At 39.7% G+C, this 21,730-nt stretch overlaps 1 protein-coding gene across 2 annotated transcripts in view; it reads left to right on the top strand.

The window, feature by feature from the left end:
- The window catches only part of CEP68 (centrosomal protein 68), a 45,443-nt gene that overhangs the window by 15,535 nt on the left and 8,178 nt on the right, over positions 1–21,730 (top strand). For both annotated transcript variants that reach the window (XM_027865415.1, XM_027865416.1), the window contains exons 3-5: positions 1,566–3,113; positions 4,429–4,551; positions 6,951–7,047. In XM_027865415.1, the coding sequence (XP_027721216.1) occupies positions 1,566–3,113; positions 4,429–4,551; positions 6,951–7,047 (1,768 nt within the window). The remainder of the gene's footprint in view (positions 1–1,565; positions 3,114–4,428; positions 4,552–6,950; positions 7,048–21,730) is intronic.

Raw genomic sequence — 21,730 nt, 5'->3', positions numbered from 1 at the left:
TAGTGACTTGCCCAGGGTCACACAGCTAGTGAATGTTATGTGTCTGTGACCAGGATTTGAACTCAGGTCGTCCTGACTCCAGGGCTTGTACTCTATCCACTGTACCACCTAGCTGCCCCTATTTTATTCTTAAGGAGTTTTTTTTGTTTGTTTTGTTTTGTTTTTTGTGAACCTTATCCTTACTGACATGGGTATTAATAGGAACTTATCAGTAACTTCATATCCCCTTCCTGTCTTTCTGAATTATATATTCACATCTATGTGTACTTAGTAATACTTCAAGGAGCTTTAATTTCAGCCAAGACCTCTTTCATTGACAAACTTTACTAAAGTATTCTTGAACTGCTGTAACTGAAGAATTCATCACCTTGTACATGATGATAAACTTTCTGAAGTTAGCTAGACTTGTCCTTCAATGACACAGACTTGGAATCCTTTCTAATTTGTGTAGGACCTCCATTCCATTGGCAGTAAGCTCCAGGAACCCAGGATCAGTACTCCAGAATGAGGCATTAGAGGAGAACTTACCTTAAAGTGGCATCAGCTAAGAGGCAGTAAGGCCTAGTGAATAGAGTGCTACTGGGATTTCAGAAACTTTTGAATTCAAATCCTTCCTCTAACACTTAATAGCTGTGTGACCCTGGCAAGGTCTCTTGCCATCTGTGCTTCAAGCACTATCTTATGATTTAGGTTGAATTAACCATTGGATTACAATCTAAGCCACCTCACAGGTCCTGCCTTTATCCTTTAAATAAATCTATTATTGGGGCAGCTAAGTGGCGCCATGGATAGAGCACTGGCCCTGGAGTCTGGAGGACCTGAGTTCAAATCTGGCCTCAGACACGTAACACTCACTAGCTGTGTGACCCTGGGCAAGTCACTTAACCCCAATTGCCTCACCCAAAAAAAAAAGCTATTATTTAGTGGTACTCCTTATTCTGCTTTTCCTTAGTCGGAGCTCTTTAATATTACCACAATCACAGCTCTTTGAAGTAATGAACTGTTATTTCATATGAGAGAGCTGAGTTATACACTGGTATTTGAACATGCAGTCAAAACAGAAGGAGAGTGTAGCTCTGCAGGATGCCTTCTCCTAGTCCTGGGATCACTATTAAGAAGATTGTTAGGTGGAATGATGCCCTTCCTACCCGAGACATTTCTCAAAGATTTTCTACCAAAAAAAAAAGGATTTATTCCATTTCAGAAGGGACGTGAATTTGGAATCAGTCGTTACTGGCCTATTTGGCTAACCCCCATCCTAAATGGGCAATCTTTGGTGTTTTGCCATTTTATCTTTTGGGAAAGAAATCCTTTGAAAGCTGTTTTCTCTATTCCAGGACAGTAGTATTGTGCTAATACCATTCATCAGATGAGTCTTACAGTTTGGGAATCCTTGAATTTTCCATTCTAAAGGGTTCTTTTCCCAAGTGAGGCCTTTTGGTTGTTATCCAGGTACCAAATAAAAGTTCTTGGCCCTGTTATCTTAGCACATTGCTTCAGTACAGTCACCTCTGTGGTTATATTTTTTCTTTGTCTTCCTTCCCTTTCTTCCTTCTTTACTACAGATGGAGGAGAAATTGTGTCTTGACTCTCCAGAGCTACTGCAGAATATTGCTGATCCTCTAGCCAGGACTCTCAGCTCAGGAGAGGTTGCTGATGATGAAGATGACTGCTCCAGTTTTGAATCCCCCCGAATCCATGGTCTGAGGCAACAACCTTACAGCTCCAGTTCTTCTTTCTCATTGAGGTGGAAATCTTTGCTGAACCTGGATTTATCTGCCCTTTCTCTTGCCAGCCACAGCTTTCCCACCTCACCTGCCCCAAATGGTTTCCTAAGGCAGAGAGAGGAAATAGGATCCCAAAGCCTGTGGCCTGCTAAAAGCTCTTCATTTGAGCCCACAGCCTCATGTTTACCATCTGGTTTATTGAGCTCTGCATTGGGCCCCTTGCTTCCAACACATGGAATGCCATGTCCAGCATCCCGCAGTGGTGAAGCTGTAGCTGAGGCGAGCAGGAGGCGGTCCTCTTTTCAGACTGATTACTGGGCCTGTGTGCTGCCGGATTCCCTTCCTCCATCTCCTGATCGTCACTCCCCTCTTTGGAATCCAAATAAAGAGTATGAAGACTTGCTTGATTATACTTACCCTTTAAAGCCCAAGGCCCAGCTTCCAAAGCATGTTGACAGCCATGTGCTGGCCGACACCTTCCTGCATGACTCAGGTGTTGACCTGGACAGCTTTTCCCTCTCACCTGAGAACACCCTGAAGTCCCCTGCTACTCTGTCCCATGACTGCCTACCAACAGAACCAGATGTTCATCTCCCTCCAGAACCCAGGAGCTGTGATGACAAGTTTTCTACTGTGGTGTCCCAGACCCAGGGTAGCTTCGGATTGGCAGCTTCTAGTCAATTTACATCTACTCCCAAGTCCAGTAGTAGACATGCTCTTCAGAATGACAAGGAGCAACTTCTAATGAACTTCAGGAAATCTCTACCTATGGGAAGATGCCTCGAGGTGCACTTGCCATCGCCTGGAGAATGGTCCCAAGGGAGTTCCTTTTCGACAATTACAGGAAAGAATGGTGGGAGTGGTGATCTCCAGTGTCTTTCCCATGAGGCTCCAGTGGAATCTGGGTGGAAAACACCAGAAGATATTGAAATTGAAGAAGAATATCTTGCTCTGCCCCCTCGGCTGACCCAGGTTTCCAGTCTGGCTCCATATCTGTCTACCATTCAGACACCTGATTCCCAGCCTTCTGTAGCCACTGAAGGGCAAGGTTTACCAGCTGCCTCTAGTGGTAAAGAGCCAGCTCCCCTTCTGCACCATAGCAAAAGGCAGTCTCCTACTTGGGAAGAATCCAGAGGGAAGTGGGGTCCTCTAGATAAGGATTGCTGTACCCAGACGCCCCACTCTCAGTTTCAAGAACTTGATAGGGAAGGTGATACTAACACATTGATCAGTCAGGACCCAGGAGGCCCAGCCAGCCGACTAAGGACAATTTCCTCCTTTAGGAAAATGCTTGGGGGGCTGGCTTATTCTGACTTGAAGCCAGAAGGGCAGCATCTGAAGAAAGAGAGGGACCAAGAAAGAGAATCCCTTCTGCAGTGTGTGAAGGTAAGAAAAAGAGAATTTATAGAGATTTGCACTTACTACTCCCCACCCCAATCCCCCAAATTAAATTATTGACTGAGTCAGAGCTAAGCTTTACTTTGTAGTGTAGCATGTGGTAGATGGTCTCAACTCTCACTGTAAGAGAGACCATTGTGATCCGACCCCTTAGTGTTGATTATAAAACTGGGGTTCTAGATCCAAGGACTTTATAATTTCAGTGCAGACTCACATGTTCCAAAAGTCAGATTGCTTCTTCTTGGTAGAGTGGGAGAGAGTATGTGAGCTGCCCCACTGGATTTCAGATACAGAAGCATGACTTCATGTGGTACATGTTACTTTGGAGGGCAGAGGGCATATGCAGGATTTCCTTTCTTGATTCTTCCTAAGGTCTGTCACTTAATAAAAACAATTTCTCGTATTTATGGAGAGCATTATACTTCACATAAATAAAACTCATCTGTTCAAAGGAGATAATGCTGAGCAAATAATATCTCCATTTTACAGTGAGGACACTGAGACATAAGAAAGTTGAAGTAGCTGACTGAACTAAGGCTACACCCAGGGACAGAGTCAGGATTCGAATCCAGGTCTCTTGAATTGTAGTGTAATAGAAAAAGCAATGAACTGAGACTCAGGAAACCCAAGTTGTAGCCTGAGTTCTGCTGGGGAGAAGTCACTGCACCTCTGGTGAATGACACCCTGTGAGGGCAGAGTATTTGTGACGCTAGGGAGTTGCTATAATGCAATTCTCAGGGCTTTGGTTTCTTATCTATAGAATGAAGCATCTGAATTAGATGATGTTCTGCATCTCTTTCGGCTCTGAGATTCTGTGACTTCTTAGTGTTCTGGTCCTTAGGTTTGTGAAGAAAGATAGAGGATGCAAGTTTTTGTTGTTATTTTCAGTAATGTTTTAAGGCCAGGGATGTTTGTAGCCATTTGTTTTAGGCTAACCTTTCTCAGCAGAAGTAATTTTTTAAAGTTAACATGCTAAAACAACCACACCAACTGATATTTTTCACAGGCAATATTGCGTTTTCTCAGTCTAGGTTAGCATCTCTTTTTCTAGGTATTAACCCAGATGGTAGAGGTACTGAACTGAAAGGTTAAATGTTTTTAAATGTCAATCTGATAGAGGCCTTTTGCAGGGCCGGGCTTCAGAAGTATAGGGAAGACATCAGGGAGAAATGAGGTCCGAGAATCATTATTCATACATTAAGTAACCTTGGAAAAAGCCCTGTGTCTGCAGTGAAAGAATAGTTGTCCTTATATTGGTATCCCTGAAACACAGATAAATAACAGTTATATTTGGCCTCAGTAGATATTTTGCTGTTACCTGGAGGAGCTCATTTGCTGGCTGTATAAAGTAGCTGAAGTTACAGACAACCTGATTCCACCAAAATCTAACCTTGCAAGTCTCAAGTCTTCCCTGCAGCTTTATCGGGTAAGTATAAAACCCCATGTGTTCCTGTACCATCTGGCCTCCATGAGGGGTGGTGGCTACGTTATTTGACATTAAACCTTTGTCTAAGTACTGTGAACCAAGAGTTCCCCTGGCCTGGCTGCTAGGAGGGAGCAATTTCCCTCTTCCTGCCAAAAGTAGAAAAAAGAAAGCTAATCTACTTAATGTGGAGCTCCTGGTTTTTTGGATTAGTAGCTCACTTTTACATAGCACTTTAAGGGTTACAAAGCACTTTCCTTACAACAACTTTGTGAAAAAGGCAAGGCAAATATTATTAGCCCAGTTTTCCAAATGAAGATAGTGAGGCTTAAATAAGGTAAAGCGATGCACTCAGCTAGTAAACATAAGAGCCAGGCACCGTACTGAGCCCAGGCATTTGTACTATCCGAAGCTGCCATCTCTGTTAATCATTATTAGTTGGATTACTTGATTTGTTTCCCTAGTGCTCTGTCTTGGTAAATTACTTCTAGACCTATGAGGGAAGAGTATTTGTTTTCTAGGAAATAAGGTAATTCAGCAAGGATTGTTTCGCTAAGATTCTTTCTGCAAATTGTTACAACCTTTGAAGTGTAGAATGCCTAACTGAGAGCTATTCCAGAGAGAGAAGCTGTTGTTTTATTTTGTCTGAACCTGGGCTCTGTCAAGTTGACTAAGCCAGGTTCCTGTTCCACCCTGTTCTTAGGGGTTTTCCCCCTTTGTTAGAGTTGAATGAAATGCAGTTAGTTGCATATCATACAAGGAAAAGGCATGGTGGGGAGTATGGGAAGTCTAAGCTGGTTCAGTCCTTCTGGAATGACCCACTTTTGATGGAGCTTGGGACTTACTCTGGGGCTAAACGTGTGAGGCAGGTTTGTCACGGAGGGTCAACTTAGAGTAAGATGGGATTGTGACAGAAATAATTAGAGGCTGCCTTCTATCTATGCCTCCAAAAGCCTGCACAAAGAAAACATGGTATAATGGAAAGATTCCTGGATCTGGAGTCAGAGGAACTAGGTGCTAATCCTGGTCCTTCCACCAGTGCAACCTTGGACAAGTGACTTAAATTCTCTTTGGCACATTTCCTCATGTATAAATGAAGGAGTTAATCTAGATGACAATCAGAGGTCCTTCCCAGCTCTAAATCTATGATCTTACTAAGTCTGGCTATGAGTTAGTAGTTAGAAAAACCTCCAGAGGAAATGCAGTGAATAACTTTTGTCTTACCTTGGTTAGCTAGTTGTCACAGTGGTCTGAGTGCTGGGTCGAGAGTCAGGAAGACTTGAGTTCAAATCTATCCTCAGATACTTAATAGTTTGTAACTCCAGATTAGTCATTTAACCTCTATTTTCCTCAGTTTTCTCAAATGAAAAATGGGGAAAACAGCACCAAAACAGCTCCCGCCTCACGGGGTTTTTGTAAGGATCAGATGACATAATATTTCTAGAGCGCTTTTCACAGTGCCTGGTACATAGCAGGTGCTATATAGATGCTTATTCCCTTCCCTTTCTCTCTCTCTCTGTAAGACCAAAGTCACCCCAAAACTAGGTGAGGCTGTCCAAGTAGCCTTTACCTGGCAAAGGGGAATGCCATGATTCTTCTCCCCTGCAGAGGTCCTTGGGTTTGGTGCCGTACTGTGGGGTCCTCAGATATTTACTCTTCCACTCTCCCAGTGGGGAGGTGATCTTCAATGCATTTTATTACAATTTGGAATAGTCTATGTGGAAGGGCATCCTTCCATGTCTCAAATAGAACTGTCTAAACCCCAGCACACAGAAAGTGTTGCCTTGTACCCACTGGTATTTGGGTAAGTTTTTTTTCCCCCAAAGCCAAGTTAATTAGAATTAGTTTTGCTTTGAGTTCATGAAAAATCTTTGAGACAATTTGTGATGTCCTGAGTTATGGGCACAGGGGGGTGAGGGGAGAAGGAGTGGGAATTTCTGCTCAAGACATTTGAAAGAGAGCAGAGATGGTGATACAAATGACTGTGGTGGATTTTGGGTCCAAATCCTGGCTCCGCTGCTTGTAACTCACCCTCTCCTCCTCTATAAAAATGAGGTTGGATAAGATGCCTTCTAGCTCTAAATCAGTGGTCCTCTGAAAGACTACCTCAAACTACCTTTGAGCAGTACTCTGCCATTGAGACAATCTCGTTCGATCATCAAGCAGGTGTTCTCTAGCAGACGACGGTAAAGTTTGTCTCATGTTTTTCTAAATCTCAAAGACTCTTTGATGTTAAGCAAAGACGTCAGAAGCTTTTGGGATGGGGGTTTTATTTATTCTTCATCTTAGAGCTTAATATGGTTACTTTGTATTATTTTAATTGGGGGGCACTTTTTCTTATAAAACTTAATAAATTATGCTTATAAAATGTTCATTTTTCTTTATCCTGATACCATTTTCAGCAATTTAAAAAAGACATAGCTGAACACCAATCCCTGACTGAGAGTGTCTTACAGAAAGGGGAAATTCTGCTCCAGTGCTTGTTGGATAACGCATCAGGTGAGATGTTTGATATTTTGCTTCATACATACTATAGCTAATGTCATTCTTCTCTCAAGAAAGCGGTATCTAGAACTGATATGTGCTCTGTACAGAGATAAGAAACCTATATTGTACAGACCCTAGATCATATGCCATTAGATTCACATTAACTCCCCTTATGGTAGCTAAACATCTGTACTACTCATCTTTCCCTTGCACTTCTTAGCTGTTGCTTAGTCTTTCCACTTAAAAACATAAAAATGTATCTTTGCTTTGGCCCTGAAAATGGGAAATTGAAGTTCTCTGCCAAAATGGCAGAGTAAGTGACTTGCTTGAGCTTTCCCCCCAACCCCTCCAAATACCTGTAAAAAATTACTGTAATCAAATCCTTGAGCAGCAGAACCCACAAAAAGAAAGAGTGAAACAGATTTCCAGCCCAAGACAACCTGAATGGTTGATACGGAGGGTCTATTGCACCAGGCTGGGATAGGAACACAGTTCAGCATGGGCCGCAGAAGCAAAGACAGGGCCAGAGGAAACCCAGAACAGGCCTCAGAGGACTGAATCACGGGAAGCTGTGACGGGGTTTTGAGACTTCTCAACCCTCAAATGCCAGACAACTTAGAAGATCAGTGGTAAAGGTGTGTTGGACCTGGGTGAGAGAGGAGCGCAGTCCGTCCTTGGCCCTAGCGCAGCCCCGGGGAAGTGGCCACAGCAAGCAGCGATTGCTTCCTCAGCTCTCAGCCCACAGATGGTGGGGGAATCGAGTGGCTGATCAGAGGGGGACTGTAGGAAACTCTTTGCTGGTGCTGAGACAGGATTCTCTTGCTTTGCCCATACTTGGATCTAGATCACAGTCTTGGGTGATGGTCCTGGGGCGAGGAGGAGCACTGGCATAGCAGAACTTGTGGCAGCAGTGGAGAGGGAACCCTCTTCACAGTTCCAAAACAGAAAAGAGTGCTTGTGGTCACTCATAGAGCAGAACACAGGCCAGGAAAAGCATAAACACTTCTTCTTTGATCATACTACCTTGGAAGAAGTGAAACCTTACAGGTCCCTAGAAGTATCTCTGAAAATAGCTGCACAAAACCCCTGAAGCTTGGGACTGTACACACTCCACACTGGAAGCAGAGCCCTACCTTAACAAAGAGGAAAAGTTAAGTAATTGTCTGGGAACATGAGCAAACAGAGGCAAAAAACTCAAGACTATAGAATCTTACTTTGGGGACAAAGAAGATCAGAACATACAACCAGAAGACAACAAAGCCAAAGCTCCTTCATCCAAAGCCTCCAAGAAAAATATGACATGGTCTCAGGCCATGGAAGAGCTCAAAAAGGATTTTGAAAATCAAGTAAGAGAAGTAGAGGAAAAATTGGGAAGAGAAATAAGAGTGATGCAAGAAAATCATGAAAAATGAGTCAACAGCTTGCTAAAGGAGACCCCCCGAAAGAATACTGAAGAAAATAGCACCTTAAAAAATAGGCTAGACCAAATGGCAAAAGAGGTCCAAAAAGCCACTGAGGAGAAGAGTGCCTTAAAAAGCAGAATTGGCCAAATGGAAAAGGAAATCCGAAAGCTCACTGAAGAAAATAATTCCTTGAAAATTAGAATGGAGTAAATGGAAGCTAATGACTCTATGAGAAATCAAGAAATTATAAAACAAAACCACAAGAATGAAGAAATAGAAGACAATGTGAAATATCTCATTGGAAAAACAAATGACCTGGAAAATAGATTCAGGAGAGAGAATTTAAAAATTATTGGACTACCTGAAAGCCATGATCAAAAAAAGAGCCTAGACATCATCTTTCAAGAAATGGTCGAGGAAAACTACTCTGATATACTAGAACCAGGGGGTAAAATAGAAATTGAAAGAATCCACCAATCACCTCCTGAAAGAGATCCCAAAAGGAAAATCCCAGGAATATTATAGCCACATTCTAGAATTCCCAGGTCAAGGAGAAAATATTGCAAGTAGCCAGAAAAAAACAATTCAAGTATTGTGGAAGCACAATCAGGATAGCACAAGATTTAGCAGCTTCTACATTAAGGGATCAGAGGTCTTGGAATATAATACTCCGGAGATCAGAGGAGCTAGGATTACAACCAAGAATCACCTACCCAGCAAAACTGAATATAATCCGTCAGGGGCCAATGAAATAGAAGACTTTCAAGCATTGTTTATGAAAAGACCAGAGCTGAATAGAAAATTTGACTTTCAAATACAAGACTCAAGAGAAGCATGAAAAGGTAAACAGGAAAGGGAAATCATAAGGGACTTACTAAAGTTGAACTGTTTACATTCCTGCATGGAAAGATGATATTTGTAACTCATGAGACCTTTCTCATTATTAGGATAGTTGGAGGGAATATATAGACAGAGGGCACAGGGTGAGTTAAATATGAAGGGATAATATCTAAAAATTAAAATTAAGGGATGAGAGAAGTATACTGGGAGAAGGAGAAAGGGAGAAGTAGAATGGGGTAAAGTATCTCACATAAAACAGACAAGAAAAAGTTTTTACAGTGGAAGGGAAGTGGGGGAAGATGAAAGGGAATGAGTGAATCTTACTCTCATTGGATTTGGCTTAAGGAGGGAATAGCATACACACTCAATTGGCTATGGAAATCTATCTTACCCTACAGGAAAATAGGGAGGAAGGGAATTGGGGGGGGGGATGATAGGGCAGATTGGGGAAGGGGACATTCAGAAGCATACACTTTTGAGGAAGGACAAGGTCAAAGGAGAGAACAGAATAAATGGGTGGGCTAGGATGGAGGGAAATATAGTTAGTCTTTCACAGCATGACTATTATGGAAGTGTTTTGCATGACTACGCATGAATAACCCATATCGAATTGTTTGCCTTCTCAATGAAAGTGGGTGGGGAGGGAGGGAGAGAATTTGGAACTTAAAAGTTTTAAAAACAAGTGTTAAAAATTGTTTTTACATTCAACTGGGAAATAAAATATACAGGCAAAGGGGTATAGAAATCTGTCCTGCCCTACAGGAAAATAGAAGGGAAAGGGGATAAGAGAAGAGGGGTGGGGAGTGATAAAAGGGAGAGTACAGTGGGGGATGTGGCACTTAGAATACGTGCCATCTTGGGGTGGGAGGAGGGAAACGATGGGGAGAAAATTTGGAACTAAAAATTTTGTGGAAGTAAATGTTAAAAACTAAAAATAATTAATAAAAAAAAGAAAATGGGAAATTGAATCTGTTGTTAACAGTATTTGATGATTATTTTTTGTCCACTGGAAGCTCATTTTTTATAGGAGCAGGTACGGTTATGTAAGGGCAAATAATTTATGTCTTCAGCCTACAGATATACAGGTACTTAATAGAAGAGGGGGAGGATGATGAGTGTGTATATGGTGGCTGTGGAAAATATGGGACCAACTGCTGCCAGTTTTATGGACCAAGTAGAATGTTTACTTTTTAGAGTCAGGGTCTGTAAAAGAATAAAAAATGGACCTAGAGGTTTAAAAGAACATTTGATCAAAAAAAGGATTTTTATACTCAGCATTGTTCTAGGCTGTGTTGGAGTAAACAAAAGTATGAACCCTGATCCCAGCCTATAAGAAGCTTACAGTATAATTGGGGATATAAATACATCCAATACAAGGGAACCTTCTATCTCCTGAGGCAATCCATCCTATATATGAATCATTCTAATTTTTAGAAAGTTCTTTCTTTTTTCTTTTTTTATAAGTTTGTTGTTCCTTTTTTTTTTCTTTTTTTGGTGAGGCAATTGGGGTTAAGTGACTTGCCCAAGGTCACACAGCTGGTAAGTGTCAAGTGTCTGAGGCCGGATTTGAACTCAGGTCCTCCTGACTTCAAGGCTGGAGCTCTATCCACTACACCACCTAGCTGCCCCTAGAAAGTTCTTTCTAATATAAAGCCTACATTTTGCCTATAATTTCCATCCATTACTACTAGTTCTGCCTAGTTTGCTGTTGGTAAAGCTGAGAAGTCAAATCCCTTGTCTTTAGACTCCAAGTCTAGTGCTCTTTCCATCTCACATACTGCTTCCCCAATAGACCAACGAGGCTCAGTTATTTAGTCTGTCGCCAAGCATTTCTTGGCCCCTACTATATGCTGGGCACTTTGCTAACCACTAGGGATACCAAAAAAAGGGCAAAAAGACAGTTCCTGTTCTCAGGGAGCTTACATTGTAATGGGGAGACATTATACAAACAAATGTGTATATACAAGATGCAGGATAAATTGGAGATAATCAACAGAAGAAAGCCACTAGCATTAAGAGGGATTAAGAAAGGCTTCTTGTAGAAAGTAGTATTTTAGCTGGGACTTGAAGAAACCTAGAGGAGCCAGGAGGCAGAAGTGAGGAGAGAATTCTAGGTAAGGAGGATAGCCTGTGAAAATACCTATGGCCAGGAGAAAGTGTGTCTTGTTTGAGGGACAAAAGGGAGGCCAGTGTCACTGGATTGCAGAGTATGTGGGAGTTTGTATGGTGTAAGAATACTGGAAAGGTAGGAAGGGGCCAGGATATGAAGGGCTTTCGACCTCAAGCAGAGAATTTTATAGTAGATCTTGAAGGTAATAGGGAGCCATTGGATTTAACTGAATTTGGGAAGTGGGGGTGAGCCGCCGGTAACATGGTTAGACCTGAACTTTGGGAGGATCAGTTTGACAGCTGAGCAGAACATGAATTAGGGCAGAGAGACCAACCATCAGGCTATTGCAGTAATCTAGGTGTGAGGTGATGAAGGCCTACACTAGAGACATGACAGCATCAGGTGAGAGGTTACTGAGTGATGGTGTTAGGAGGATCACATGGAAATGGCAGTGAGGGGTAAAGATTATTCCAACTTGGGTTGAATGAGTGAAAGTGCAACCAGTCCTAAGGGAGTGTTATGTCTCAGCTAGATCTAGAAGGTGCAGGAAAGGAAGGGAAAATATTAAATATAAAAGTAAAAAATAAAGAATACATATTTAAGTGATTGTTGAAGCTCAGAGGAGGAAGTACAAGTCTGTAAGGATTGGCCTTGTCAGAGAAGACTTTATGGAAGAGGTGGGATTTGAGTTGGAACTTGAAAGTTGGTAGTTTGGATAGGCAGAAGGTTGGGCATTCCAGGTGAGATTAACATAATGAATTAAGTCATAAATAAAGAGGAAGTGTACCTAGAACAGTGAAAAATTGAACCTGACTAGATTGGGCATGCATTTAGAGAGGGAAACAGTTAACCAGGTAGGTTGAACCCTGATTATGGAACAGCCACATAGAGATTTGATATAGTAGAAAATAGGGGATCACAAAAGGTACCCAAACAGAGGAGTAACATGAAAAGACTGGTATGTCCCTCAAATTTTTGTGTCAGTATCTAACTCTTTGAATTTGAATTCTTCAAATATATATTCTTTCCCCGTCAACTTTCCATTTAGCTGTTCTTCTCTGTCCATCCACCAGAGTAGTAGTGGGAGGGATAGAGGAAGTTAAATGAGGTGAATCTCTTTGCTATTTTTGATTGCATTCTGAAAGGGTATAGGTAGGAGGGAAGAGCCACAGGAGGGGAAAAAATAGATGTAACTGTAAGGAAAAATTTTTAGTTAAGAAGATTATGTTCAGAAGGAAAGTAGATTTCTTTATTAAAAGTTCTTGGTCATAGTTACAAAAATTTTTATTATTAAGTTCATCTTTCATATGTTCTGCCAATAAAAGTCGTCTAGATAAGTGTTTACCAACCCAGATTCAACGGTAGCTCAGTAAAATCCCTAAGAGGTACCCTAGCTCTCAGTCTACCCTAGTTTCTATAGCTTTAGCACTGCAGTTCTCCTACTCCCTTGGAAGGAGGAGGGAATTGGAAATGGGAGGAGCAGGATGAAAAAAAAAATAGAAGGACTTCTAAGGAGTAAGGAGGATATTTGTTAGTAAGAAGATTTTGTGGACTGGTTAAAAAACTTGATGTGAGCTAGTGCCAGATCATCAACTGCCGTGGGGACACTGATTTGGACAAGTTTTGGTGTATTGGCTATATTCCATTCTGGGAGAAGGCCATGTAGAAAGATTGGAACTGGAGCTGAAAAATGAGGAGGAATTATGAGTGAGAATTGCCTATTTCAAGTGTTTGGTTTATGTCTGATGCTGGACATCTAAATTTAGGGAGGGAGAATTTGGAAGAGCTTTAGGGAAATTGAAGGTGGTAAAGAACTAGAACTGAAGGAAGAAGAGGAAAAGGATTTAAGGAGAGGAATTTGAGACAAGTTGGTAAGACAATGAAAAGGAAATTGGTGTGTGGCTGTCATAGTATGAGGAAAATGATGACTTGGGAGTTCAAGACCCCTACAAACAGTTGACTCTGATAGTTCTCCAGGGGAGCTACTAGTAAAGTGAAAAGGACTTTGGATCTTCATTTCCAGGAAGTATAGAGAGCAGGAGGAATATTACACTGACTTGCATAATGTCTGTGGCTTACATTTCTGCTATGGCCAGATGACTGACATAGGCTGGAAAATGAGCAAAAACAAACAGAAGACCCCCTGACTGTACTACTGATGTGACAGGGAAGATGAAAGCACAAACTTAGTTAACATGATTATACATATAAAACCTTTATCAAATCACTTACTGTCTTAGGGAGAATAAAGGGGCGGGAGAATGGATAAAATTTGTACTCAAAATTTCATTGAAAAATCAGCATTAAAAGTTGTCTTTACATGTAATTGGAAAAAATAAAATACTATTTAAAAGAAAACAAACTCAGAAGAGGACAATGTCAAAACGCCTACATGTGACGCCTCAGAGAGAAATATGAATTGATCTCAGATCCAAAAAGTACTGGAAGAGCTCAAAAAGAATTTTAAAAATCAATTAAGAGAGGTAGAAGAAAATTTGGGAAAGAAATGAGAGTTATGCAAGAAAAGCATGAAAAAAGTCCACATCTTGATAAAGGAATCACAAAAAAAAATGGAAAAAGATGTACAAAAATGCAATGAAGAAAACAACTCCCTAAAAAGTAGAATTGGCCATGTAGAAAAGGAAATACAAAAGCTAAGTAAAGAAAATAATTTCTTAGAATTGGGCAAGTGGAAGCTAATGACTCCATGAGGCATCAAGAATCAATCAAACAAAATCAGAAGAATGAAAAAATAGAATAAAATGTGAAATATCTCATTGGAAAAACAACTGACCTAGAAAATAGATTTAGGAAAGATAATTTAAGAATTATTGAATTGCCTGAAAACCATTATCAAAAAAAGAGCCTGGATAGCATCTTTCAAGAAATTATCACAGAGAGCTGCCCTGATATTCTAGAACCAGAGGGTAAAATAGTAATTAAAAAATCCACTGATCATCTTCTAAAAGAGATCCCAAAATGAAAATTCCCAGGAATATTACAGCCAAATTCTAGAATTCTCAGGTCAAGGAAAATATACCATAAGCAGCCAGAAAGAAACAATTCATATGTCAGGAAGCCAGTCAGGATCGCACAGTATTTAGCAGCTTTTGCATTAAAGGATTGGAGGACTTGGAATGGTATTCCAGAAGGCAGGGGAGCTCGGATTGCAACCAAGAATTCACCTATCCAGCAAAACTGAGCATAATCCTTCAAGGTAAAAAAAATGGATATTCAGTGAAATAGAGGACTTTCAGACATTCCTGACAAAAAAAAGCAGAGCTAAACAGAAATTTCAATTTTCAAATACAAGACAAGCATAAAAAGGTAAACAGGAAAGAAAAATGTAAGTTATTCAATAAGATTAAATTGTTTATATCCCTACATGGCATGGTGACACTTGTAACTCTTGAGAATTGTATCACTATTAGGACTGTTAAAAGGAGTATACGTAGCCAGAGGGTGCAGGTATAAATTGACTTTGATGGGATGATATAAAAAAATTAAGGGGTGAGAAAGAGGATTGCATTGGGAGAAAGGGAAGGGAGAAGTAGAATGGGGTAAATTATTGCACAAGAAGAGATGCAAAAGAACTTAGTGGAGAGAAAGGGGTGGGTAAGCATTGCGTGAACCTGCATTTGGTTCAAAGTACACTCAGTTGGGTATAGAAATCTGTCGTACTCTATAGTGAAGTAGGAGGGGAGGGGAACAAGAAAATGGGGTGCTGACAGAAAGGAGACCAGATTGAGGAAGGCAGTGGTCAGAAGCAAAACACTGATGAGGAGGGACAGGGTGAAAAGAAGGAGGAGAAAGAAGTATAAACAGGAAAGTAGAATGGAGGGAAATACATAGTAATCATAATTGTGAATGGGATGAACTCACTCATAAAATGGAAGCAAATAGCAGAGTGGATTAAAAACCAGAATCCTACAATATGTTGTTTATGGAAAACAGAGCAGAGAGACACACATAGAGTAAAGGTATAAGACTGGAGCAGAACATATTATGCTTCAGCTAACGTAGGAAAAAAAAACAGATAGCAATCATGATCTCAGACAAAAGCAAAAGCAAAAATAGATGTTATTTAAAGAGATAAGGGAGGAAACTTGCTAAAAGGTACCATAGAAAATGAGGTAATATCAGTTCTAAAAATATATGCACCAAATGGTATAGCATCCAAACTTCTAAAGGAGTTAAATGAGTTACTAGAAGAAAGAGACAAATTATACTAGTGGGGGACCTCAACTTTCCCCTCTCAAAACTAGATAAATCTAATTACAAAATAAACAAGAAAGAAGAAGGTAAATAGAATTTTAGAATAGTTAGATGTGAAAGACCTCTAGAGAAAATTGAATGGAGATAGAAAGGAATATACCTTTTTCTCAGCAGTTACATGAGATCTGCACAAAAACTGACCATGTATTAGGGCATAAACACCTCAGAATCAAATGCAGAAAGGCTGAAATATTAAATGCATCCTTTTCAGATTATAATACATTAAAAGTTACATTTAGTAAAGGGCCATGGAAAGATAGATTAAAAATTAATTGGAAACTAAATAATCTAATCCTAAAGATTGAGTGGGTCAAAGAACAAATCATAGAAGCAATAATTTCATTAAAGAGAATGACAACGATGAGACAACATACCAAAATTTATGGGATGCAGCCAAAGCAGTACTTAGGGGAAAAGTTGTATCTCTAAATGCTTACATCAGTAAAGTAGAGAAAGAGCAGATCAATGAATTGGGTGTGCAACTGAAAAAGCTAGAAAAAGAGCAAATTAAAAATCTGCAATTAAATACCAAATTGGAAATCTTGAAAAGCAAAGTAAAGAATAATAAAACTGAAAATAAGAAAACCATTGAATAAATAAAACTAAGAGCTGGTTTTACTTTTTAAAAAATCAATAACATAGATAAACCATAGTTTAATTTTATTAAAAAAAAGAAAACCAAATTACCAATATTAAAAATTAAAAGGGCAACCGCACCACCAATGAATAGGCAACTAAAGCAATAAATAGAAGCTATTTCGCCCAATTATAGGCCAATAAATCTGAGAATCTAAATGAAATGAATAAATGTTTATAAAAATATAAGTTGCCCAGATTAACAGAAGAGGAAATAGAATACTTAAATAAAACCAATCTTAGAAAAAGAACTTGAACAAGCCATCAGTGAACTCCCTAAGAAAAAATCCCCAGGACCAGATGGATTCACAAGCAAAGTCTACCAAATATTTAAAGAACCATTAATCCCAATACTATATAAACTATTTGGAAAAATTGGCAGAGTCCTACCAAATTCCTTTTATGATGCAAATATGATGCTGATACCTAAACCAGGACGAGCCAAAACAGAAAAAAAACAAAACTGTAGACCAATTTTCCTAATGAATATTGATGCAAAAATTTTAAATAAAATGCTAGCAAGGAGATTACAACAATATATCACAAGAATTACATGCTATGACCAAGTGGGACTTATATTAGGAATGCAGGGCTGGTTCAGTATTAGGAAAACTATCAGCATAATTGACCACATCAGTAATAAAATGAATAGAAATCATATGATTATCTCAGTAGATACAAAAAAAGCTTTTGACAAAATACAGCACCCATTCCTCTTAAAAACACTAGAGATCATAAGAATGAATGGAGTTTTCCTTAAAATGATGAGTAGTATCTAGAACCTCAGCAAGCATTATCTGTAATGGGGATAAGCCGAAAACCTTTCCAATAAGATAAGGTGTAAAGGAAGGATGTCCATTGTCACCACTATTATTTAATATTGTACTAAAAATGTTAGCTATAGCAATAAGAGAAGAAAAAGAAATGGAAGGAATTAGAATAGACAATGAGGAAACAAAACTACTGCTTCTTGCAGATGATATGGTATACTTAAGAGAATCCTAGACAATCAACTAAAAAACTAGTTAAAATATATAGATAGCAAAGTTGCAGGATATAAAATAAACCCAGATAAGTCATCAGCATTTCTGTATGTTACCAACAAAGCACAACAGCAAGAGATAGAAAGAGAAATTCCATTTAAAATAACTATAGACAGTGCAAAATACTTGGGGAAATACCTGCCACGACAAACCCAGGAACTATCTGAACACAAGTATAAAACACTTTTCACACAAATAAAATCATATCTAAACAATTGGAAAAATATTTAATCGTTCAAGGGTAGGCCGAACAAATAGAATAAAGATTATAATTCTACCTAAATTAAGCTACGTATTCAGTGCCATGCCAATCAAACTACCAAAAATTTTCTTACAGAAAAAAAATCATAACAAAATTCATCTGGAAGAACAAAAAAAGACACCATCTCTGAGAGGATACCACTTGAATGCTTGTCCTGTCATGGATTGTCATTCCATCAGCCTCTCTGATTCAGGAATATCAAGGGACTTAGTGAAAACAATTGTGAAGGAATTGTGGTCTAGCCATACCAGATCTCAAACTGTATTATAAAGCAGTAATCAGTAAAATGATCTGGTACTGGCTAAAAATTAGAGTGGTGGATCATTGGAATAGATTAGGTACACAGGACTCAGTAGTAAATGACCATTATAATCTAGTGTTTGGTAAGTCCAAAGACCTCAACTTTTGGGACAAGAAGGCACTATTTGACAAAAATTGCTGAGAAAACTGGAAAACAGTATGGCAGAAACTAGGTATAGACCAGTATCTTACACCAAATACCAAGATAATATCAAAATGGTTACCTGTCAGATCTATGGAGAATGGAAGAATTAATGACTAAACAAGAGATAGAGAGCATCACTAGATGTAAAATGGGCAATTTTGATTACATTAAATTAAAAAGATTTTACACAAAAAAATCCAATGCAACCAAGATTGGAGGGAAAGCAGACAGCTGGGAAACAATTTTTACAGCAAGTATAACTGGTAATTTCTCATTTCTCAAATATATGGAGAATTGACTCAAATGTATAAGAAAAACCATTCTCCAATTGATAAGTGGTCAAAGGATATGAATAGGCAGTTTTCAGATAAAGAAATCAAAGCTATTTATAAGCATATAAAAAAATGTTCTAAATCACTATTATCTACTTAGGTGGATTCAAACTAGGTAGATGCCTGTACTGAAAATAGTCATTCAATGATTCCACATCACATTGGAAGGTAGTCTGATATAGATGCCATTTTTTATACAGGTCATTGGTGAAAATGCTAAATAGATGAGAGCCAAGAACAAACCCCAGGCCCTCTCCATCACAGACCTCCTTCTGAGATGACCCAGGATCACCTAATGACTATTTTCAGTCCAAATATCCAACCTGTTTGAGTCTGCCTAATTGTATGAAAGCCCATGGGTTCTCTTCTTGGCCCTGTGCTCTTTAAAATAACCTTTTCATCAATGTCCTGGAATAGATAGATGAATGGCATCCTTATCAACAAGACAAGACAAGAAACAGGCATTTAATTAAGGGTTGATTGTGTGTCAGGTACTGTGCTAAGAGCTGAAGATACAAATACAAGTGAAAATCAATCAATAAACATTTATTAAGCACCTACTAGTCTCTACCCTCAATGAGAAAAGCCAATACACGAAAGAGAACCAGAAAGCTAGGGGATGGGATGAAGGTACCATATGGGAGTGTGGTGTCAAAGTTACAAGTACAAGGGGCAGAACCACGATGGCAAAGTAAAGACAGGGACTTGCTTGAGCTCTCCCCCAAACCCCTTTAAATACCTGTAAAAAATTACCTAAACAAGTTCTAGAGCAGCAGAACCCACAGAAAAAGAGTGAAACAAATTTCCAGCCCAAAACAACCTAGAAGGTCAACAGGAAAGGTCTGTTGCACTGGGCTGAGAGAGGAGCTCAGTCCAGTGCAAGCTGCGCCAACACAGACCAGGCTCCAGTAAACCAAGAAGAGGCCTCAGGGGACTGAATCACAGGCAGCTGTGGCAGTTTCCAGACTTCTCAACCCACAAACGCCAAAGACAGCTTAGAAGGTCAGTGGGAAAGGTCTGTCATACCTGGTGAGAGAGGAGCACAGTCCAGCCCTGGCCCCAGCACAACCTTAGGGTGGCAGTGGCTGCTTCCAGAGCTCTCAGCCCACAGACAGTAAGGGGATCAAACAACTGATCAGAAGGAGATTACGGGGATCTCTTTGCTGGCACTGAGGCAGGATCCTCTTGGGTCACAGTCCTGGGTGGTGGTCTTAGGGCGAGGAGGAGCACTGGCATGGCAAAACTTGTGGCAGCAGTGGAGAGGGAACCCTCTTCACAGTTCCAAAACAGAAAAGAGTGCTTGTGGTCACTCATAGAGCAGAGCACAGGCCAGAAGAGTAAACACTTCTACTTAGATCATACCACCTTGGAAGAACTGAAATCTTACAGGTCCCTAGAAGTATCTCTGAAAACAACTGCACAAAACCCCTGAAGCTTGGGACAGTACATTCTCCCCACTGGAAGCCGAGCCCTACTTTAACAAAGAGTTAAAAAGTCAAGTAATTGGCTGGGGAACATGAGCAAACAGAGGCAAAAAACTCAAGACTATAGAATCTTACTTTGGGGACAAAGAAGATCAGAACATACAACCAGAAGACAACAAAGCCAAAGCTCCTTCATCCAAAGCCTCCAAGAAAAATATGACATGGTCTCAGGCCATGGAAGAGCTCAAAAAAGATTTTGAAAATCAAGTAAGAGAAGTAGAGGAATAATTGGGAAGAGAAATGAGAGTGATGCAAGAAAATCATGAAAAATGAGTCAACAGCTTGCTAAAGGAGACCCCCCGAAAGAATACTGAAGAAAATAGCACCTTAAAAAATAGGCTAGACCAAATGGCAAAAGAGGTCCAAAAAGCCAGTGAGGAGAAGAATGCCTTAAAAAGCAGAATTGGCCAAATGGAAAAGGAAATCCAAAAGCTCGTTGAAGAAAATATTTACTTAAAAATTAGAATGGAGCAAATGGAAGCTAATGACTTAATGAGAAATCATGAAATTGTAAAACAAAACCAAAAGAATGAAAAAATAGAAGACAATATGAAATGTCTCATTGGAAAAACAACTGACCTGATCCAGGAGAGAGAATTTAAAAATTATTGGACTACCTGATCAACTACCTGATTTGACTGCCATGACCAAAAAAAGAGCCTAGACATCATCTTTCAAGAAATTATGTTGGAAAGCTACCCTGATATCCTAGAACCAGAGGGTAAAATAGAAATTGAAAGAATCCACCAATCACCTCCTGAAAGAGATCCCAAAAGGAAAATCTTAGGAATATTATAGCCAAATTCCAGAATTCCCAGGTCAAGGAGAAAATATTGCAAGCAGCCAGAAAAAAACCAATTCAAGTATTGTGGAAACACAATCAGGGTAACACAAGATTTAGCAGCTTCTACATTAAGGGACTGCAGGGCATGGAATATAATATTCTGGAGGGCAAAGGAGATAGGATTACAACCAAGAATCACCTACCCAGCAAACTGGGTATAATCCTTTAGAGGAAAAAATGGAAATTCAATGAAATAGAGGACTTTAAAGCATTCTTTATGAAAAGACCAGAGCTGAATAGAAAATATGACTTTCAAATACAAGACTCAAGAGAAGCATGAAAAGGTAAACAGGAAAGGGAAATCATAAGGGACTTACTAAAGTTGAACTGTTTACATTCCTGCATGGAAAGATGATATTTGTGACTCATGAGACCTTTCTCATTATTAGGATAGTTGGAGGGAATATATAGACAGAGGGCACAGAGTGAGCTAAATATGAAGGGATAATATCTAAAAAATAAAATTAAGGGATGAGAGAGGTATACTGGGAGAAGGAGAAAGGGAAAGGTAGAATGGGGTAAAGTATCTCACATAAAACAGACAAGAAAAAGCTTTTACAGTGGAAGGGAAGTGGGGGAAGATGAGAGGGAATGAGTGAATCTTACTCTCATTGGATTTGGTTTAAGGAAATAGCATACACACTCGATTGGGTATGGAAATCTATCTTACCCTACAGGAAAATAGGGAGGAAGGGGATAAGAGAGAGGGGGATGATGAAAGGGAGGTAGATAGGGGGAGGGGGTAAGATAAAGGGAAATAGAGTTAGTCTTTCACAGCATGACTTTTATGGCAGTGTTTTGCATGACTACACATGTATAACCTATATTGCTTGCCTTCTCAATGAGGGTGGGTGGGGAGGGAGGAAGGGAGAGAATTTGGAATTCAGAGTTTTAAAAACAAATGGTAAAAAATGTTTTTACATGCAACTGGAAAATAAGATACACAGGCAATGGGGTATAGAAATCTATCTACCCTACAGGAAAATAGAAGGGGAAGGAGATAAGAGAAGGGAGGGTATAT

This window comes from Vombatus ursinus, unplaced genomic scaffold, assembly GCF_900497805.2.
Source record: "Vombatus ursinus unplaced genomic scaffold, bare-nosed wombat genome assembly UNPS02014778.1, whole genome shotgun sequence".
NCBI lineage: Eukaryota > Metazoa > Chordata > Mammalia > Diprotodontia > Vombatidae > Vombatus > Vombatus ursinus.
The sequence above is the reverse complement of the archived record's forward strand: the minus strand, read 5'-3'. Positions and strand labels throughout refer to the sequence as shown.